Source organism: Protopterus annectens, chromosome 16.part0 (assembly GCF_019279795.1).
Source record: "Protopterus annectens isolate FY-2018-M chromosome 16.part0, PAN1.0, whole genome shotgun sequence".
Classification (NCBI taxonomy): Eukaryota; Metazoa; Chordata; order Ceratodontiformes; family Protopteridae; genus Protopterus; species Protopterus annectens.
In genome coordinates, this window is record NC_056750.1 from 368,722,562 (window position 1) to 368,743,827 (window position 21,266).

General features: G+C 38.9%; 1 protein-coding gene across 1 annotated transcript in view; it reads left to right on the plus strand.

Moving 5' to 3' along the window:
- Window positions 1-21,266, plus strand: part of LOC122790598 — a 530,756-nt gene that overhangs the window by 155,386 nt on the left and 354,104 nt on the right. The window contains exon 4 of the mRNA XM_044058125.1: window positions 4,834-4,918. Within this exon, the coding sequence (XP_043914060.1) occupies window positions 4,834-4,918 (85 nt within the window). The remainder of the gene's footprint in view (window positions 1-4,833; window positions 4,919-21,266) is intronic.

A 21,266-nucleotide genomic window follows, 5' to 3' on the forward strand; every position in this document is an offset into this window, starting at 1 on the left:
CTGGATCCGTATGTATACATATGTGTGTGTGTGTGTGTGTGTGTATATATATATATATATATATATATATATATATATATATATATATATATGTATATATACAGAGAGAGAGAGATGTGTGTGTGTGTGTGTGTGTGTGTGTGTGTGTGTGTGTGTGTGTGTGTGTGTGTGTGTGTGCGCGCGCATGTGTGTAATATCGTCCTCCTCATCAGCCCCCTTTTTTCCCCCATTATGTCCTTTTGTCCATGGGCTCGAGGTGTTGTGTTAACTGTCACCATCTCTGAATTCATTGTTACACTCCTACATTTTTTGACACTCATACCTTTCTGTCGCAGATCTTCTTTCACACAATTCATCCACCTCTATACTGGATGTCTTTGCTTCCTCTTACCTTTTTCCTGTCTGTCCCAAATCATCTTCACCAGATTGTCTTCTGCTTTTCAGCACATGTCCAAACCACCCTAATCTGTTCTCTTTGATCTTTTCACCAATTGGAGCTCTTTGACTTCTGCGCTTGTATCCTCATTTCTTCATATGTCCCACAGTGTGCATCCTACCACCCTTCTCAGGCACTTAATTTCCATCACTTCTAGCTTCTTCATCTGCTGTGCCTTTACTGCCCAGATTTCTGTACCATACAATAGCACTTGTTGCACCACTGTCTTGTACACCTTACTTTTCAGCTTCTTTGGCATTCTTCTGTCATGTACTACACCTGAGACTCTGCCAGTTGGCTGCAGCCCCTCTGATTCTAACTTTGACCTCTTACTTCAGACTTCCCTTCTCCTCAACCACCCCTCCCAGATACTTGAAGCTGTTTACCTGTTCTACTGTCTTCCCTTCTATCTCAATTCTCAGCTTCTTCTGATTTCCCCAATTTGCTGCCATAACCACTGTCTTATCTTTGTTGTGTTTCATCTCCTGTGCCTTCAGTTCTGCATTCCATTCCCCTATCCTTTGCTGAAGTTCTTGCTCAGAGTCTGCCTATAATGCCACATCGTATGCATACAGCAACTTTGTTGATCCTGTCCCTTCCAACCTGTTTGTTAATGTAGTCCATCATCAGTATGAGCAGCAATGGACTCAGAGCTGAACCCTGGTGTGTATCTACTCTCACTGGGAACCCATCTATAAGGCCAAAAACTGTTTGTGCTCAAGTCATTGGGTCCTTGTACATAGCCTGCACTAATTCTACCACTGTTTCTGGGACTTTGAACCACCACAGTACTGCCCAGATCAGCTTTCTTGGGACCTTGTCATATGCTTTCCTCAAGTCTAGGAATGCCCAGTTGGACTGTTTTCTCATCTCTAGCTTCTTCTCAACTATCTGTCTCACTGTAAACATCAGGTAAGTTGTGCTGAATCCTGATCAGAATCCGAACTGCTCATCACCCATCTTGCATTCTACTACTCTGCGTATCCATTTATCAGTAATCCTCTCCAGAACTTGCATACAATGTGATAGGAATTTGATGCCGCTGTACTGCCCACAATTGTGGATTTCCCTTTGTTCTTGTACACTGGCCTGAGTATGCCTATTCTCCAGTCATCTGTGATACGCCTTTCTCTCCACACTGCAATGAGTACCCTCAGGAGCCATTTCTCTTCCATCTCACCCAGCAACTTTGTCATACCTGCTGTGACCTCATCTGACCCTGCTGCTTTCCGTGACTTCATTTTCCTTAGTGCTATTATTACTTCTTCTGGGGTGGGCTCCTCCTCTTCTCTCATCGTAGGCTGTTTCTGGGGCAGTACAGCTTCTGTGGGGTTTTCTTCATTCAGAAGCTACTGGAATACTCCCATCTGTCTTTGTTGTCGTGTGGACTGGTGAGCAGGTTGTTGCTTGTATCTCTTATGGGGTGTATATTATGTTGTCGAGAGACGTGTTCATGGAACATGTCTTCATTGACACAAACATCAAACACAGTAATCGCCGAATGGCCACTTAAGCTAATTTTTTCCCAGGGGAAAAATCGCTTGCCTGAAGAAACACAAAAATAACATTCAAACCCTATAAAGTGGGGGCGTCACCCTCCACACCTTCCTTACTAAATATACCAACTCCGAGATTGCACTACAATTGGAAAATGTCAAATCTCTGATGACTGCCCAGTGTTTTTTCCCCTGGGGGAAAAAATTTGCTGAAGTGGCCATTTGGCGATTACTGTGTTTGATGTTTGTGTTGATGAAGACATGTTCGATGAAGACATCTTTCTACAACATAATATAATAATATAGACCCCTGTTATGAAGGGTGTCTGACTTTCTTCTTTATCTTTTTGTCTGTGCCTTGCAACCTGATGTAGTTTCTTTGTGCCACCTACCGAGTCACTTTCCAGAACTTGGTAGAGTGCCTCCGATACCCTCTTCCTTGCTATTGCAACTCCTTTCTTAGCTTCTTTGTTAGCCAACCAGTATTCCTTCCTAGCCTGGTCAGTCTTTTGTATCTCACACTTTTATCCTGCACTCCTCCTTTCTTCTGATGACTTTCTGGACTTCTGCATTCCACCACCAGCTTTCCTTGTGTACCTAATTTCCCTACCTGGCTTGGCCACATATCTGTTCCGTAGTCATCATACATGCTGTTTTGAGGTGCTGCCACTCTCTTCTTTAACTCCACCTATTTCCTCCTCGTCTTGAGGGGCTAGAGCCCTGAGTAATTCCTTGAACTGTTGTAATTTCTCTGCAGTCAACTTCCAGTCTTCAGCCTGGTCTCTGTTGATCTTAGAACCTTCTATGACCACTGCTTGCAGCTGATTGTGGCAACCAGTGGTTTATGCTGGGGGCCGACTGTTTCACTGGGGTGACTTTGCAAACATCGATTCTTCCCCAGTGCCTTTTCCTTACTGAGACGAAGTCTACCGGAGTTGCATGTTGGCCACTCTTGTATGTGATCTTATGATTGTCTGTCTTTCTAAACTATTTGTTGGCTCTTATCAAGCCATTTCCCAGACAGATGTCTAGAATGGTCTGTCCTTCTTTATTCCTTTTACTCCACCCTTGTGGACCCAGGCAGTCCTCATCCTGTTCTGTCTGTCCCGATATGAGCATTCAAGTCACCCATTATCAACATCAATTCATGTTGTCCTGCTTTACCTAGTAGGTCCTGCAACTGCTGTATGAATGCATTTGTTTTCCTCACTGTCACAACCCTGCTGTGGGGCATAGGGTGAGGTTATGAATACTGCTCTATCATTACACTGGTGTCTAATTGCCATGAGTCTGTCACTAACTCTGAGGATATCCCTCACTACTTTCTGAAGTCTCTCTCTCACCACAACTCCCACACCATTTCTAGCCTGTCCCCCTCCTGAGTAGTAGACTCTCGATCCCAAGCCAAGTGCCTTTGCTGCACTGCCCTTCCATCTTGTCTCTTTGATACATAGGACCTCCAGCCTCCTGCTATCACCATGTCATCCACTTCCAAGCTGTGTCCTGTCAGTGAACCTACATTAAGTGTAGCAATTCTCAGTTCATGTTTGTCCGGTTGATTGGTTTTAGGTCCAGCTTTTGCTCAACAGAGCTCTCTCAGATAAGCCAATCTGGATAATTAGATGCTGGCCGGTCAGTAGCTTATTGACCCAGGGCTGCTGGGCACACACTGGCCAGTAGGGGCACATACACCCCTCCCACCATTAGCATGGGTCCCTGGTGTAGGTCGGAGTAGGCCGGGTCCTCAACCCACTTATCACCGGTAACTACCCATACTCAATTTGGTGACATTAGTCAACATGACCGAATTACCTAAAGCCATAATTTACACTGTCAACTGGCTAGCCCTGCCATGACGCACAGTCTGTGATCTGTGTTCTATCTTGAGAGTACTGTGCACCACAGTACATGCCCAAAGCATTTGGACTGTACAACTCTTCCCCATATAGTGCACCATGCGGAGGCTACAGCAGATTTGGGGAGAAGTATAAGATGGTGTAGCACTGCAATTTATTTCACCTCCTCCTTGACATTAGCTATTGTACTCAATGGGGAGCCTTACAGCCATGCTGGTGTTGCTGGGCGCTCCACCTATATGGCATCTATAGATCTTCAGGCATTACACAGTGAATGCCCCTCTGGCTGCTGTAGTACAGCTGATACAGATGGTGCTGTACTGTCTGGCAGATAACAGATGTACAGGTACACAGTAGATTCTGTGGTTGACCCAAGATGTGTCAGGCATCTCCAGCAGAGTAGTATAGAATGTTTGTCAACTCCATTGTACATTCATGGTATAGCAAGTCCTGTTCTCTCTGTATTTCCAAAGGACTATCACATACTTATGCAGTGGGGGGCTACAGTGACGAGAATAGGATAATGTAGGCATTGCGGCAGTGGTATGCCAGTCTTTAAAATGTGGCCATCTGTGTACTTATATGCCTGAAAGTTTTAAATGTGTAGGTAAGGTAGAAAAGGGGAACGGATAATTTTGGCAGAGTAAAATGCTTCAACTCTGTACATTGATTCCTCACCCAAAGGAGAACAAGGTACAAAAAAGTATTTGAAGAGATGCCAATATTTTCTGCTGAAAAAAAAAATGTTTTTTTGTTCTGTGCCATGTTGGACTCAATAGCTTTCTTGAGGCAGTTTGTATCTGAACCTTTATGTAGGAAAGTGCCTCTCTTATTTATTGTTTAACTTTGACAAAATTTGCCAAATGACATGTTAACTGTTTGTTGCTGAAGTCAAATTCTTGAAACCGTGCAAGAGAGGTGGGAACCATTAAAGAGCTGTCTTACACACATACATATATATTCATATTTAACTTGATGCTTTGCAGTTGACTGCTACAAAGATGGTGCCTAACATTTCTTTAATTAGATTTATGTTTAATTTCAGATGATCGCTGCTCCATTCTTGGTGGGAGCTTTGTGGTTTTCTCCACCATATTCTTTCCTGATTCTTATTCCTGCATATATTATTGGTAAGATTCATCTGTCCTGGAAATGTTTATTATATTTTACATGGCTATAGTGCAAATGTATTTGGCATTTTTAAATGTTTCTGCGTAATAAAATGCAGAAGTTAGTAAGCATAAAATATAAAGGAAACACAGCACAAGGATCGGAATTAAAATAACCTTTCCTCATACACTAAGTAATTTGGTTTCTTTCTCCCTCCCATTCCTCCCTTTATTTTGATTGCTGATATTTTGTTTAATGTAAGTACTGTTGCATACACTGTGATTTTGAGAGCATCTACTTTTTTTCTGAAAGTAAGACGCTATAAATCTTTACAAAGGCATGTAAAAATTACATTGTGTGATGTACAAAGGTAGACTCTGTTAAGGCGTACACATGCCTTCAGTTAATCAACAGATCTCAGAAGATAGACTTGCATGGTGGCAGAGGGAATTTTGCTTCTTGACTATTTGTACTTTTCACAGTTTACAGTCATGTTTACCTTAAAACTTTGTCTTTGTTTTAGTCCCCCATGCTGGCCATCAGGTGTCTGTAATCATTCAGCCAGTTCGTTCTCAGTGGGGCGAGAGCCAGTGGTGAAGGCTGTCTTTCACACAGCTGTAACCCCACCCTTTGGTGGCTGATGTATGCACCTGTGCCACTACAAGTTTGTGCTTCCATAAGGGCTGCTGCCATCACTGGCTTAGTAAAGCAAGGCCTTTTCTCCAGGTATGACTATTTCATCTACAAGTATCTGCTTGCATGTGACAGAGCAGCTGCTTCCCTCCCCTGAGTAGGCAGACTGGTGTTTTCTGCTCACTCCTACCCTCCCCTGCCTGGCTTATCCATTGCACAAGCTAGATTTAATCCTTCTGTGTCATAAACTCAAGATGATTACCTTAAATCTTAGCTCTAAAATTTCTTATAATTGCAGGTGGAAAGCAAGAACATTTGGGAAAGAAAATGCCGTTTTCTTCATAGGTTCATAGGTGTGTACTAGGCTAATGACCCTGGAGCCTTTACAAGCCTAGCCCATAGGATAACCCTACCATCGTGCCACCAGACCTTAGTTACCAGCACCTCTGTCGAGTAAAGCTACTGGAGTGATCCCTGGAGTGAATTTTCTATTTCCCATCCACTCATCAAGATTTCTCTTGAAGAGGACCAGTGAGGTGTTCTGCTTGACATATGGGAAGCCTATTTCATAGCATGAGCAGTCTCTGGGTTATGAACCTCTCCCTCCAGCATGTTCTGTTGATTGTTGTAATGAGGTTGAGGTCTCTGGAGCATATGGTGTGGAGGGATTGGTATTTCTTTAGATGTAGCATTTATAACAGACCTGGGTCAGACTGGACATGGCTTTGTAAGTCAAGCAGAGAGCACCTCTAAGTAGGCGATATGAGATGGAGAATAGTTGGAGTTTTTTTAGTCTGTCCATATAGGACAAGTGTTTAATGCCTAGGATCCTCTTTGTGAGGTACTTTTGCAGCCTCTCCAGTTGTTGCAGGTGTTTAGTGAGGTACATGCCAAATGGGGCATTGTACTCAATGATTGGCCTAATGAGGGAAGAGTAGAGGCAGACAATGTCCTTACCCTTAGTAATGAGATGTGCCACATAGAAGGACTTTCTGACTACAGTGGCAACGTGGTGGTCAAAAGAGAGGTTGCTGTCAACCTGTGTTCCCAGATCTCTTATAACGCCTTCTTTGTTCAGTGGACTACCATCGATGTGGTAATTCATGAGAACTGGGTTTTTCCAAAAGGGGATGACACATTTTTTTGACATTGAGCTTAAGGCCATGGTTCTGACACCAGTCATTGGTCGCAGTGAGGCCTTTCTGTAGGATGTCAACATCACTCGAGGAGTTAATAATAGCTACCAACTTGCAGTCATCTGCAAACTTTGTCAGCCAGAGTCCCTTCATGTTGGCCTGGACTTCAGAGAAGTAGATACCAAACAGGAGAGGACCCAGGACCAAACCCTGTGGGACTCCACTCGTGACTGGTCGGCAGTTTGACTTGGAGTCAGCTACTTTCACACTGTGGGTTCTACCTGTGAGCCAGTTTGCAACCTACCTAGTGATATAGGGGTCGATGCCTAGCTTAGTGAGTTTTTCTATGATTCCTGAGTGGGGAATGGTATCAGAGGCCTTGGCCAGATCAAGGTAGGCTGTGTGAACCACCTTGCCTTCATCCACAGCTCTGGTGACTGACTCAAAGAAGTCGACCAAGTTGAGCAGGCTTGATGTACCCTTCACAAAACCAAACTGTGTGGGATCCAGAGCTTGGGGGATTCCCCAGATCCTTGTTTATTAGGTCCATGATGATGCGTTCCATAGCTTTGCAAATCAGACTTATGGGGCGATAGTTCCCAGGGTCTGTAGTCGCTCCTCCTTTGTGGAGAGGGATGACTGTAGCAGTGCACCATTTGGTAGGGACAAAGCCTGAGGTGAGGCTGTGATTGAACAGGGCACACAGGTGAGGTGCCAGTTCACTCTGTAGTTTATGTAGAATGCAGCCAGGGATATTGTCAGGTCCCATAGAAGCTGTGTTCTTGGCCTTGGACAGTGCTGTTTTAACCTGTGCAACAGTAATACTGGGTGCCAGGCAATCTACTGGTATTTTCACTGGTCCCATGGGGGGGGCAAAGTTGGCACTGAATCTGTCAGCCAGTATATTGGCTTTATCTGTTGGCTCAGTATAGGAGGTACCATTGTGCACTAGCTCAGAGCAAATCTGGGTATTGCCATGGAGATTCTTTACATAACTATAGAAGGCCTTGTGGTTTTCTTTACTATCTGCTGCAATTCTGTTTTCTTAGCTAGCTTTAGAGGATTTGATGAGGGATCTCAACTTTTTGTTGAGGCTGATAAGGGAGTTTTTCCAGTCTTGGGACTTCACCTTATTCCGCATCGGTTTCTTGGGGACCACCAGATTGGCTTGCTTTTTTTGGAGGAGAGCAACTTGGTTCTGTTGGGTATGGCGAGATCCATGCATTTGTGTATGTGTTCGTACAGTGCATTGGTGTTATGATTCGGCAGTCATGCAACTGATCTCCATTTGCATGGTTGCCATGAAATTAGCCACCTCTGTTTTCAGGAGCCCAAAGTTAGGTTTGGAGAAGTTTTTCATGGTGGTTACCTTTGCGGGGGTGGGGTGGGGGAGATATGGCTTTCCAAGGTTCAGAACACTGTTTATGTGAGCAAAGTCCAGTTCGTAATCTACAAGTTTCCAGCTTAGGGAAACGCTGTAGATGTGAAAGAAGACTAACATTATTAGTTTACAACTTGTCAGCTTGATAGATTACCCAGTCTTGCCTTTTTACATATATGGTGATGGGGAATGCTATAAAGTCAGAAAATGCAGCAGACATTACTGTGACTTGGTGACAGTAGATCTTTCAGCAGTGCTTCTGTACATCTTTGTGCCAAAGAAGCTTTCTTTTGTTATTGCCCTACTAGCATTGGCATCTACCTCCTCAATTATTCCTTTTGAAACGAGAGCATTAGCAGCATCCTTTTTAACAGTGCAGTGGTGTAACTGAGGAGCATAGACTTCCAAGATTGTATCATACTGAGCAACAAATTTATTAGAGTTCTGCCAGAGTGAAAATGTGAGAAATTATTAAAATCCACTAAATGTTATCAATTTGGATATAATATATTTACAGGCTATAATTACACTGCATGCCTTCAAAGAAGAAATTTAGAGAAAGAAAGAAAATTCATCAGAGAAGGATGAGAAAAAGCACTGTCTGGGAAGAGTCTTTCAGCTGTTCAGCAAACATCAGTTCAAGTTTCAGCTGTAGTTCAGGGAATGGCTTCCAGGAATTGAAGAAAAATAAATCAGATTCATTTTGAAATGCTTAACACACCATACTGTCTAATGATGAAAGGATGTAAAATAGAAACTTTAAGTAACTTTTGAGATAAACTGATACACGTGCAGAACTTGGAGGTTGGAATGAAAGAAAAAACAGTTGAACGCTAGGCTTCTGAACTGTATTAAAAGCAGTAGAGCAGAGAGAGAAAACCTGAGAATTTCTGCTTTGCCAGAGAAACTAGAAAGAATGAAGTGCATTAATTTTATGAATGTGTAAGTAAGCAACTGGCTGGTGTTCCAGAGCGAAATTTATTTGAGAGGGCAGGTGTGTATGTTCTTAATCTGGCCATGAGAAAACAGCCAAAACTTATATTAGTGATGATGTAGTCATAGCCAGCAGGAGAAATATTAAAAAGTAGGGACACCAGAATGTTTGTGGAAAGTTGTTATTCGTTCTACACCAGGCAGAAGAGAAACACGTTTATCCTGTCAATCAGAAGATGTCAAGTGAGATTCAGGTTGCTATATCCAGCTGTCTTGAATTTTTTTTTTCTTCTTCTTGGAGGATGAAAGACATTTTTGGATGCAGAACAGGCTATGCAGATAAAGTGTAACCAACAAAGATGAGCTAGCAAGCTGAAGAGGACTTTGCTTCTCAGTCCTCTGACAATAACAAGCCCCACTTTGCCAGTGAAGCCTTTTTCCATTGTTCCAAAGGAAGGTGCTTGAGTGACATAAAAAGTACACGAGTTGACCAGAGTAATTGGGAGTACATTGGATTTGAATCCAATACTGATGTTGGGAGGTGAAATCATCAGGGAGAAAATAGCAGCAGTGTGGAACTAGGGACTAAATGCGAGAACTGTAAAGTGTCATTCCCATCAAATGTAGTTTAGACACTTGAACTGGGGTTCTGTAAGAAATATCTAAAAAAGTGGAAGCTTGTTGACTGCTAAACTGGGAGGAGAATTCTAAAGCATAAACCCTATTTTGCCATTAGTGTTTAGTGTTTTGGCATGATGTAAATTGCATGTCATATTGCATATGAACTGTTTTACAATATGACATGCAATTTACATCATGCCATTTTATACAAATAATAAGAAAAGAAAGATTTTATTAGCAGTTATTTCTTCCTTCCTTTATGTTCTTCTAAACACTAAACAGCTTAGTGTTTAGAAGAACATAAAGAAATGAAGAAATAACTGCTAATAAAATCTTTATTTTCTTATTATGTGTATAAAATGGCATGATGTAAATTGCATGTCAAATTGTAAATCAGTTCATATGCATTCACCAGCCCAGGATGAGGGAGTTAAATCTCTGGTACTCAGGCAGGCTAAGGGCTACCACAACAAGGAACATCTGTATGGTTATTACTGCAACAGTGAAGACACTTGAATATCTACATTTATGGTAAGTAGACACAGCTGTACTTAGCTTCCCCAGCAACCTTAGTACATTAATGTATTAAATAAAACAGTGCACAGTTTAGTTTATTTAAGGGTAGTTAGCACACTTTTTCCTAAGGTTAAAATCTTAAAAGTTTACTGAAAGCACACAGTCTCTGCAAGTGGAACCACAAGATTTAGAAGCTTTAGAGTGGTTAACCCTAACTTTAGAATAGATAATATCTGTGGATGCTGCTTTCAGTTTGGGGCAACAGCACCTATTTGGAGGGGTAGATTTCCTTTTAGTTTGAGTTAAAAGGGTTGGGTGTTGAAAATGTATAGCTTTTTGTTTCTTAAGAGTGTTTATTGAAGCAAAAATATGGGAAAATGTGACATGGGTTCAAACAGAGATGAGAAGAAGCAACTACATCCCAAATTAGCTTGTCAAACAGTGTTTGTGTATGTATGTATGTAAGCTGCAAGTTAGAAACACATGTTCAAAAGAACTTGTCATGTATAACATGTGAGCATAACAGTTTTTTATCAGAATGGCTGCTTTGTGAATATTAACATAGCTTACAAGTATAACTAAAAAGCAAATATTGCTGAATTATATAAAGAACTGTAGAGTTGCAAATATTGTTGCAGGAGATGCATTTGATTAGAAATGTGCATGTGAATTTGACAAAGAATTTATGGATGGACATTCAGAGTATCAGAGACCGAGGAAAAGGGGAGTAGTAATGATTGTGAGAGAGGCTCCAATAGTGATAGAAGAGGAAAAAGGGCAGTAATGGTAGACTTGTGGTAGTAAGGGATTATTTACAAGAAGTTGAAAGAGAATTTTGGGAGAAATAATATGCTTTCACCCTGGAATATTGTTTGTGGGCAAGGACTGGAACTTGTTTTGCAATACTGAGGATTTATCAGTTGGACCTGGAAGGGAAAATATAACAGGATGGTAAATATCTGAAATATTAGTATATTTGGTAGAGAGGCTATGAATTTAGTAACCAGAAAGCAGTCATAATTTACATATTATTATTCCCCAAGATACAGTAACTGGGCTAGATCGGATAGAAATTATATTTCATAAGGACATGTGTATTTAATTGAAAATTTTTTGAGACATATCAGATACCTATGTCAGATCATGCACCATAAAAATCTAACATAAAGATGAAGGGTAGTGATGTATAAGTGGGAAACTGGCATGTTTCCAGTTTTTCAGTTAAAAACAGAGGAGTTCAGGGAGTGGGTAGATGACATGATCTGAGATGGCAATTACTTCTGAAAGGATTGCTAGTGAGAGGGATAAAATGAAAACCGAGTTTATAAACATAATAAAAATAAGAAAGAAAGAAAGCAATATTGTAACTTAGAGGGCCTGACAAAGTTGAAGTATTGCAAAAGAAGGGAAATCCTGGAAAAAAGGAGCTTCTGCGCAGTGCTAAAGGGAAAATAAAGGAGTATTTGGATAATATGCATGAATTTAGAAAGGTTGCTGTTAAGGAACTCTTTTAGATAACTCTGTAGCACAAAAAAACATGGACAACAGAAAGTCGAAAAATTTATAGCCAAATTTACGGTAGTCTGTGACAAAAAGTAATCAGAAATCCTAGTGATATTTTAGAAACTTTGTGAAAATTTGTATAAAGCAGAGGAATGAGGAAACCAAGAAAAGAGAAATGGAAATATGTATGGAAAACTTTTATGCCAAGGTGAGAGTAAGATGAGGCCCAACAATTAATAGCTAAGATGGGACTAGATTAGATAACAGTGATGTGTAATCAGTCAACAAAGAAGTCTCCTGGAACAGATGATATTTCTGTAGAAATTTTAAAAGTTAGGAGGGAAGTGTTACGTTTTAGAATACTTTAAAAATGAAGACAGATATAGTTTTTTTTTTTTTTTTAGTGGTTTTTATTATTTACAGTACACACGTGCAGGAGCCTCATGGAAAGCACCAGGGGGACTTTTAGAACAAAGGAATAAACAAGCTTATATACTGGTGATATTGCTGACAATACAAAAATAGAGAAATGAACCAATTAGACCATTATACAGGGCAATTAACCATTTAAAGGTTTACTCATAAACATGAGGCAATTTACATTATTATATTTCTGGGCAAAGAAAACAAATCGGATGCATTTTCATAAAAGGCACATTTTCTGCTTTCAGGCAGACTCTTGCTTTTCAGCATTTTCTCGTTGCTCAGAGTTCATTCAAAGTTCACAGTACATAATACATTTTACTACATACAGACTGTCACATACTCAATTTCCTCAAACACATGCTTTGGCTGTTCATATTCTACAATCCCCCCTTTTGATGCTGTGTAAGCATCACCATTTAACCTATCATACATTTGTCCGAATTTTAGCATAACCATGCTACTGGTCTTTTCATTATTTGAAGACATTGTCATTTTATCATCTACATTCATAGTTGCAGGCATATAAAAATTTGGCACTTTTTTTCACAGTTTTTGAAGACATTAATTTCAAGATCAGTGCTTTGATTAGGAATAAGACAAGAAAAGCAACAATTGCTAATACTGCAATTAATAAAATCAACTTCAACAGTCCACCTCCCCAGCCTAAGAACAGGTTGGTTAACCATGCCCATGTTGAACTATCAGTCACTAGTTTTAAGGCAGAAAATGTAGCATTGTTTAATATTTTAAGCAATTTAGATAGCTTTCTCAGTTCCCAAATTGATTTCACTGCTCCGTATGATGGAATTATACCGGCCCATGATATGATGTAATTACCCAAGTCTATATGGGGCAGTCCTTTGGTACTAGCATGAGCTAAGTCATGATGATAAATCCATGAAGCATCAACTCGACCTACAGGATTGGCAGGCTTTTTAACCTTTCGAACGTTTCGAATTTTCCTTTAGGTAATGCAGATACATGTCGAATAGCTAGAACCAGGTTGCCCAGGAAGCAGCTGCCAGAGCAATTTCCTGGTAGCCATTTATATGTTTTTTTTTTTTTTTCGCACACAAAATAACAATTTTCTACTTTAATGGTGATGTTGATAGGTTTGAAATGATTCCCAGTGTCCTGCAGTCCTTGGACTATTTTCGAATAAACTGTTTCTATTTTTTGGGAAAAGTTAGCTATAGAGTCCTTAAGTCTTTTTACAGGTGAAAAGTCTGTTACACAACCCGAATTGTCTGCAGTGCAGTTATATACCACTGTTTTGTTACAATGGCTCCACCCGACTCTGGTTTTACCAAGTTTTTGAAAATACACAGTTTTGTTTTGACAGAGGGACAACTGTAATGCTATTTTGTCCTTTGAAATAACATTTGATGCATCGTAGATCAAATTCGTCCAGGTTTCATTAACCCCTAAAGGGACTATATTTAGCATCAATCCCCCATGAACAGTAGGAATAGCAGTGCAAACCCAACAGTCTGAGATGTTGAGGGATGATGCATAAGCGTATTTAATGGCTTGATAGGTGTTGAAAGGTGGATGCCATGCAGTTTGTTTGGCATGAGGCATAATTGAAGCAGGAAGTAAAAATGGCCACAAAATAAAACGACAAGAATAACCGCCAAAATAGTTGTGCAGTACTTTTGTGGAAATGGCGGTTGCACTTGGTGAGGTTGTCCAAATGGATAAATGTGAGGCATTGTCAGGTGCTGGTACAGTATGACTTCAGGAGTAGCAAAAAGGTAGAGGTTGTTGACCTTTTGATGGGATGACCTTTTTAACATGCGATATGTGAATTCAGGTGGGTGAGTCTTGTAGTCGAACCACTGATGATGTCGTCAGTAGAACCAGGAAGGGCCCATTTTATCATGGTTGAAGAGCTGTTTTTGGAGAGAATGACTTGACGCATACTCAGTCTTTTGGTTGTAGTGCCGAGGACAGGACAGGATCAGGAGTTTGTTGAGCTGCTGCTACCTGGCGATGATGAAACTGTAAAAAAGAAACAAGAGAAGTGCAATACAGGAGAATATTATGATCAAATTTATCATACTTAGAAAAGGGTGGTGGTGGAGTCATGGGCATTTGCATAGGGCGTTTTATGAGGATTTTATGAGGAGAAAGACCTTTAGTAGGATGTACTTGAGCTGTCATAGAGAGTAGGGTTAGTGGTAGGGCCTGTACCCAAGTGAGGCCCGTTTCAGTAGTAATTTTAGCCAGTCTGGTTTTTAGTGTTTGATTTATGCGTTTAATAATATTTGATGCCTGTGATGCCAACATTTTACACAGTGAATCAGTTAACTGAGCAGTAAAATGTGTTACACGATCTGAATATATTTGACAGGGAACACCAAAACGAGGTATTAATTTATAACAAAGTTTGTTAGCAACTGAAATAGCATGATTGTTGACACATGGGTAGGCTTTTAACTGCCGAGAAAAAACATGAACAACAGTTAAAACATATTTAAAACGAGCACAAGGTGGAAGTTAAATAAAATTCCATTGCAAAGCGCAGAATGGTCTCAATTGTTTTGGCAGTGGTTGTGTGGGAGCCATTGTGCCTTTTGAAATGTTATACTGTAAACAAGTGGAGCACGTGCTCAAAAAAAAATGCTGTACAGAAGCAGAAAGTCCTGGGGCAAGCCAATCCTTTTGGATTTGTTTTATTAATACTTGTACCCCAACATGAGCTGGTAAGTGATATGCTTTAATAAGAGAATTTAACATGTACATTGGGCAGACCAGTCTGACATTTGGATGTTGCCAAATGAGATTAGAGCGTTTAAAACAACCTTGAGCCAGCCATGTTTTTTTTTTTTTTTTTTTTTTTTTTTTTTATTCTGGGACTTTATCCTGTATAGCTTTTAACACTGTGGTATCAAAAGTAACCATTGGTTGCAGAGGCTGCAAAAAAAAAAAAAGTCCCTGAACAGTTTGTGATAGAGCAGCCTGTTTAGCAGTCCAGTCAGCAAAATTATTGCCTTTAGTTTTAAAAGAGTCATTAGATTGATGGTCTGCACATTTAACAGCAGCAATTTTAGATGGTAACAATAAGTCTTGTAGCAAGTTTTTAATATGAAAATGGTTTTTAATGGGTGCCCTGGAAGAAGTTAAAAACCTACATTACTTTGACAGTATACCAAAATCATTACCAACACCATGGGCATAGCAGGAGTCAGTATATATATATATATATATATATAGATATAGATATATATGTATATATAATGACAGACTTGTCCTTGGCTATTTTGCATGCATTCGATAATGTCACTAGTTCCACAGCCTGCGCGGAAGTGCCTGGGGGTAATCGTGCTGATCGTAAAACTTCAGTCGGTGGACAGACTGGCCAAGCTGCTTGGAATTTTCCAGAGTTTGTTTGTAAGCAGGATCCATTAACAAAAAGATTTAAATCCGGATTTTGCAAAGAAGTGTCATACAAGTGTAACCTAGGAGAAAGATCAGAGTTAACTACAAGCAGACAATCACGTGGTTCGCCTTCATCCGAAGTTAGTATTAAAGAGGCAGGGTTCAGTGTTGGGCAGCGTATAACTTGTAGGGCAGGATTATTTATTAAACTGAATTTATATTTAGTAAGGCGTGCATTCGAAAGATACTGTGTTTTTGTTTTGAAAAATAACGCTTGAATTGCATGTTTGACTGCTTGTATTGTATCATGTGCAAGGGTTAGTGGAGCTGCCATGTCAGTGAAAACAGCAGCAGCTGCTACGGCCCATAAGCAAGCTGGGTAACCAGAGGCAACCGGATCTAGCTGAGTGTTATAGTAAGCAATAGGTCGGTAGCCTCTAGTGCGTTGCTGGGCTAGGAGATGCAAGGCAGTCTTGTTTTGCTCACAGCAAAAGAAAACAAAAGGTTTGGAATAATTTGGCAACCCTAAGGCAGGAGGATTTACCAACTTTGAAAAGATAGTGTATACTAAATAGAACAGAGTGCTTATATTGTTTTAGTTTTCCGTTTTGTTTTATTTGAGGAACGGACTAAACTTTAGTTAAGAAAAAGACTGCATTTTTTGTTAGCACTAACATTTACAGCATGTACCATTTTGCTCATATTTTTAATCATAACTTGTGTTATTGCAACTGTTTATAACCTGCAGCATATAAAAAATTTTAAGCTATCATTATTATTATTACCCTTAAAACTATTACCACAGGATGTATAAACCCATTTAGCAATTTGGTTTTAGATGATGACCATGCTGTAAATATGTCTAACTAATTATGGGCAGTGTCAGCTTTTTGTGTTTTACTATTAACGCTGGGTTATGTGAAACCACACATACAAACTGTGATGCCACTTTAAATAAACATTTTGAAATTTGAAGGCAATATTGTCTATTTATACACTAAATTGTAATCTATCTATTAAAGATACTTGTAATGACTTACTAAATAGTAGGATTTTATTGTGCTTGTAAATGTGCACTCTGTGAGATATCTTGTCCTACTAGTTTTTATACCAAGCTCTTTTAAATTTGCATTTGGTAATTTTACAACTTGTAATATTGATGTGCAATATTGTTTTTTGGGTTTGTTGTCTTATTATGGTGCAAGTGGATGGTATTTTTACCACTTGATCTGTATGAAGTACTGGCTTATTACCCAAAATGGTAAGTATTTTAATCCATGGTCCTTTTTTATGCATCTTTGTGCTATTTGTACAAATAGAGTATTGGTAGAAATCATACGTGTTTTTCCCATTAAATTTATTTTTATTTTTGTGCTGTTAACATTTTTTGTATGATGTCTTCCCTTTTTAAACCTGTTATATCTTGAGGGGGTAATTTACAGCATTTAATAGAGACTGAGCTGTTTACTGAAATGTTTGTCAGCTTTTGATTTTTTATTTTTTTTATGTATGCCTGACCTTGTTTAGCTAACCATGCAGTTACATTTGTGTTAAATGTTATTTTTCCAAAGGTACATGCTGTATGCTTTTTATAACTGAAGTTGTCTTGTGATGTGTTTTGTGTATCATTTTTTTTCAGCTTACTGTCAATTGTAAACAACCCTGATTTCTTCTGTTTGGCATTTTACCAAAAGGAGTCCACTGAGTACAATACTTACAATAACAATCACTTTTTTTATGTTTATCAAAACTTGTTTGTCATAATAACTTTTTAGGAATACTTTTAAGAACCGTTGCTCAATGCTTGGCATTGAGTCTTGTATGTTTGTTTCTAAAAAAAAAAAAAAAAAAAAAAGTGACAAACTTAATTGAGCATCTGCTCCCCCTTGTTTTAAAAGCGATGCAGTTTGCGGCTGATTACTGTAAACAATGGCTCTCATTTGATTTGTGTGGTCTAGCAAAGTCTTGTTGTTTTTACTTTGACCTTATAGCCAAAAGGCCCTATTTGTTCCGTTACTTAATCACACTGCTCTGTTATGTTTTTTTAACTATTTTGGATGTTGTTTTACCTTTAACAAAGGTCTGTTATGTCCAATTTGTGGATTAAAAGGTAGTTGTGTGGGTATTTTTCTGCCTGTCATGATTTCAAATGGTGAAATCCTTGTCTTGTTGTTTGGGGTAGCTTTTACCCGTAACATAATTTCTGGCAAATGTTGCACCCAAGTAGCATTTTCTTTTTTTTTTTTTTCCTTTAACTAAGTTTTATTTATGAAGTATTGTAATTGCCTCTGTTTTCATGTTTAGAATGATGCAAATGAAATGCAGATGTCTGTGTTGAATGCTTTGCACCTTGTCTCGCAGCTGCATTTTTGTTTATAGTCCTTGAAGCATGTTTTAGACACTGAACATTCAGCTTGTCTCAAGCTGTACCTGACTTTGTTACATTGTATGAATGAATGCTGCTTTATTTGATTCCATGCTTTTAGCTAAGACCATTTTAACCCTTTAATATATGTATGCTAGTAAAGAGAAATACATGTACTTAACTGACTATATTATTTTTACATATATTATAGCAACAGATGTGCATATACATGTAACTAGCAAATGGATGTGCACATGCATTTATGCATTTTAAACCTATTTATCACTGTATACATTTGCTCTGTTTTATTTTAAAATACAAAACTGTTTATGTTAGTAGAAACACAGTGGGAAACAAAACCTTTAGCCTTTTTTTTTTTTTTTTTTTTGTCCTTAAGACTACTTACTGACGACCGAGTCCTTTTACCTTTGTTTAGCCTCACACATGCAATCATTAAAAGCTGCCCAGCACAACCCTAGTAATCTTCCTTTCTTTTTTAACTTCTTTTGCAAATTAATCAATATAACTTTATTAAAACTACCATTTTCAGGAAAGGCAAGGTTACCGTCATTTTTAGTTGGGGCGATCCACTGGTTTAAAAACATACAACTGTCCCGAAACACATGACAAAACCCTATAACCAGCTGGTGTACCTTTTTTTGGCTCATTTTATTTTTCCCACACTCGCTTCCATTTTACACAATAAGCTATACTTGTTTAACACAGGTTTAGCAAAGGCGTTATATAAACGTCTTTTTACCCCTTTTCATTCCTCCTTTCATACTTATGACGCCAGTATTTCCGTATTACCCCACTCTCATACTGCACATTTAATATTTCCGTATTACCCCACTCTCATACTGCACATTTAAAAGCAGAGAAAAAATGCATGCCACTTACCTTAAAACGACTGAATGAGAGAAATGATATCTTTTTTTCTACTGCACATTTAATTTTCAAATCTTTAAGGCAGACAGACAGAGAGATGAAGAACACACTGCAAAAACAGAAAAATCTGTTATGGGCTCTTAAATTAGCGGTATTTCTTTCACTTCCTGACTGCTGCAGCTTGTTCCCAATTCAGATCAGAGTCACGGCACCAATTGTTACGTTTCAGAATACTTTAAAAATGAAGACAGATACAGTTCTTTCTCTCTTTCAGTGGTTTTTATTATCTACAGTACACACGTGCAGGAGCCTTATGGAAAGCACCAGGGAGACTCCCAGAACAAAGGAATAAACAAGCTTATATACTGGTGATATTGCTGACAATACAAAAATAGAGAAATGAACCAATTAGACCATTATACAGGGCAATTAACCAATTAAAGGTTTACCCGTAAACATGAGGCAATTCACATCATCATATCTCTGGGCAAAGAAAGAAAATCGGATGCATTTCCATAAAAGGCACATTTCCTGCTTTCAGACAGACTCTTGCTTTTCAGCATTTTCTTGTTGCTCAGAGTTTATTCAAAGTTCACAGTACATAATACATTTTACTACATACTCAATTTCCTCAAACACATGCTTTGGCTGTTCATATTCTACAGAAGAAAGTCATAAAGAGCTGAAAGATTTTGTTTAACAATATTTTAAAAGTGGGATGGGGGGTGGGAGTGTCTGCATCTTAGAAGAAAGCTGTTCTAGCTGTATTACCTAAAGAAAGTAAATAGCCTTCAGATCTGGCTGCATATAGATCTGTTTCATTCTCAAGCCATTGTTATAAAGTGTTGGTCTGTTTTAGCTAAGAGAATGGAACAGGTGTTACCATAGTTGATAGACATAGATAAGTGCCAACATGAATACAGCACTGATGCTCTAAAGCAGTGATGGCGAACTTATGGCACTCGTGTCAAAGGTGACACACCACAACGTTTTGGGTGACATGCCAGAGTTCACCAACACCAGAGTTACCAAAGAAACTGCTTTTGCATTTGTTGCTTGTGTGAAGTACACTGAATTATTTTGTGCCAGGAGCCAGTTCGACAACACTGCTGCAGACATAAGGAAATTATTATAACCTTAAAGACTATTTTAGTATACTGTCTCGATAGAGTCTGCAAAGGGCAGTGTTGACATTGTTCTCTTCATGGTTACACTTCTGCAAGTCTGCATTTCTAAACGTGTGCTGTTTTACATTCCTCTCCACTGTCCCTCTTAATCCCTTCTAAAACTTGCGACTTTTTACACTTAATGAAAATAATTAGATTTATAGACTTACTTTACTTCAGAATATGTATTTTCATTCACATTCATTTTTTTCTGTCAGTGTCTCAGATTAATAGTACTAGTACTTTAGAACTGTCCGTGTGTCTTATTTCTAGATTTGTCCCTGATTCTGTTGAGATGTATCTGTGGTGTATTGATAGCTATGCTATTTTATTTATATTTATGTATTTATTTTTGTTTAGGAGTGGGTGACACGCCAGCAGAGTCAAGTTAGGCATGTTCTAAATTTTTGACACACCAAACCCAAAAGGTTCATCACTGCTCTAAAGGGAAACTGTGTGCAGGAAAATAGAGGTATTACTGGTGGTTCTTGATACAGAGAGATAATTTGATAAGAGTCAGCTGTGATTTTTTTTTAGTAGTAGCAATGGTAGCATTTTGGCCATCTGTGTCCTTGTTAGAATAATAGAGTTAATATCAGGGATATGTAAAGGGTAGGAGGAAAGAGTTAAGGTGGGAGGGTTACTCTGTGACAAGCTGTGTTTGAACAGAGGAACCAGGAAAGTATGTCCTCTTACCCTGCTGTTATTTGCTTTATAGTTAAAGCCGTTGCAAAAAAAAAAAAAAAAGAAGAAAAAAAGAAATGTACATCGTCGCCACGCGTGGTAGAAGTGCGAAGGAAAGTCCATGCTAACCATTTCACAAACTTTGATGCAACACTGAGTAAACACTAATCAAGCAATAATGCATGACAGGATGTGTGTTAAGGTGTAATTAATGCCTGCCCAGGATTGCTATGAAGCCCGACACCACAGGAGAAGGGCCTGTACACCCCTGGAAGGGTATTAACACACACCATGAAAGGCATTGTTGTGCTTAGCAAATGGGCTGTTTGTAAAATTACTGTGTTCTACTTATTTATAATTTTTTAATACTGTATTTTTTTATATATATATATATTTTTTTGATATACAATAGTTCCTCCGCCTGATGTTTCAAAGTATGCTGTAGTATATGTAGTATAAATGGTGCCTGAGGAAGCATTTTGCACTAAAAATATAACACTTAAAAAAAAAATAAACAGGTATTTACTTTATTTTTTGGTCCTTTACTCCTCTAAAATGTTTGGTTCATTGATAGTCTTTGGAGATTGACGTTACTAAATAATCACACACATTTGAGTTTCAGACTTCTGTTTTCTTCAGAACGTTCATGCTAACAAAAATCATTTATGTAGATCATAGTGTAAGTACTGTGTCTTTAAGAAGCATATCAAGGACTGAGCGTGCACATATAAATAC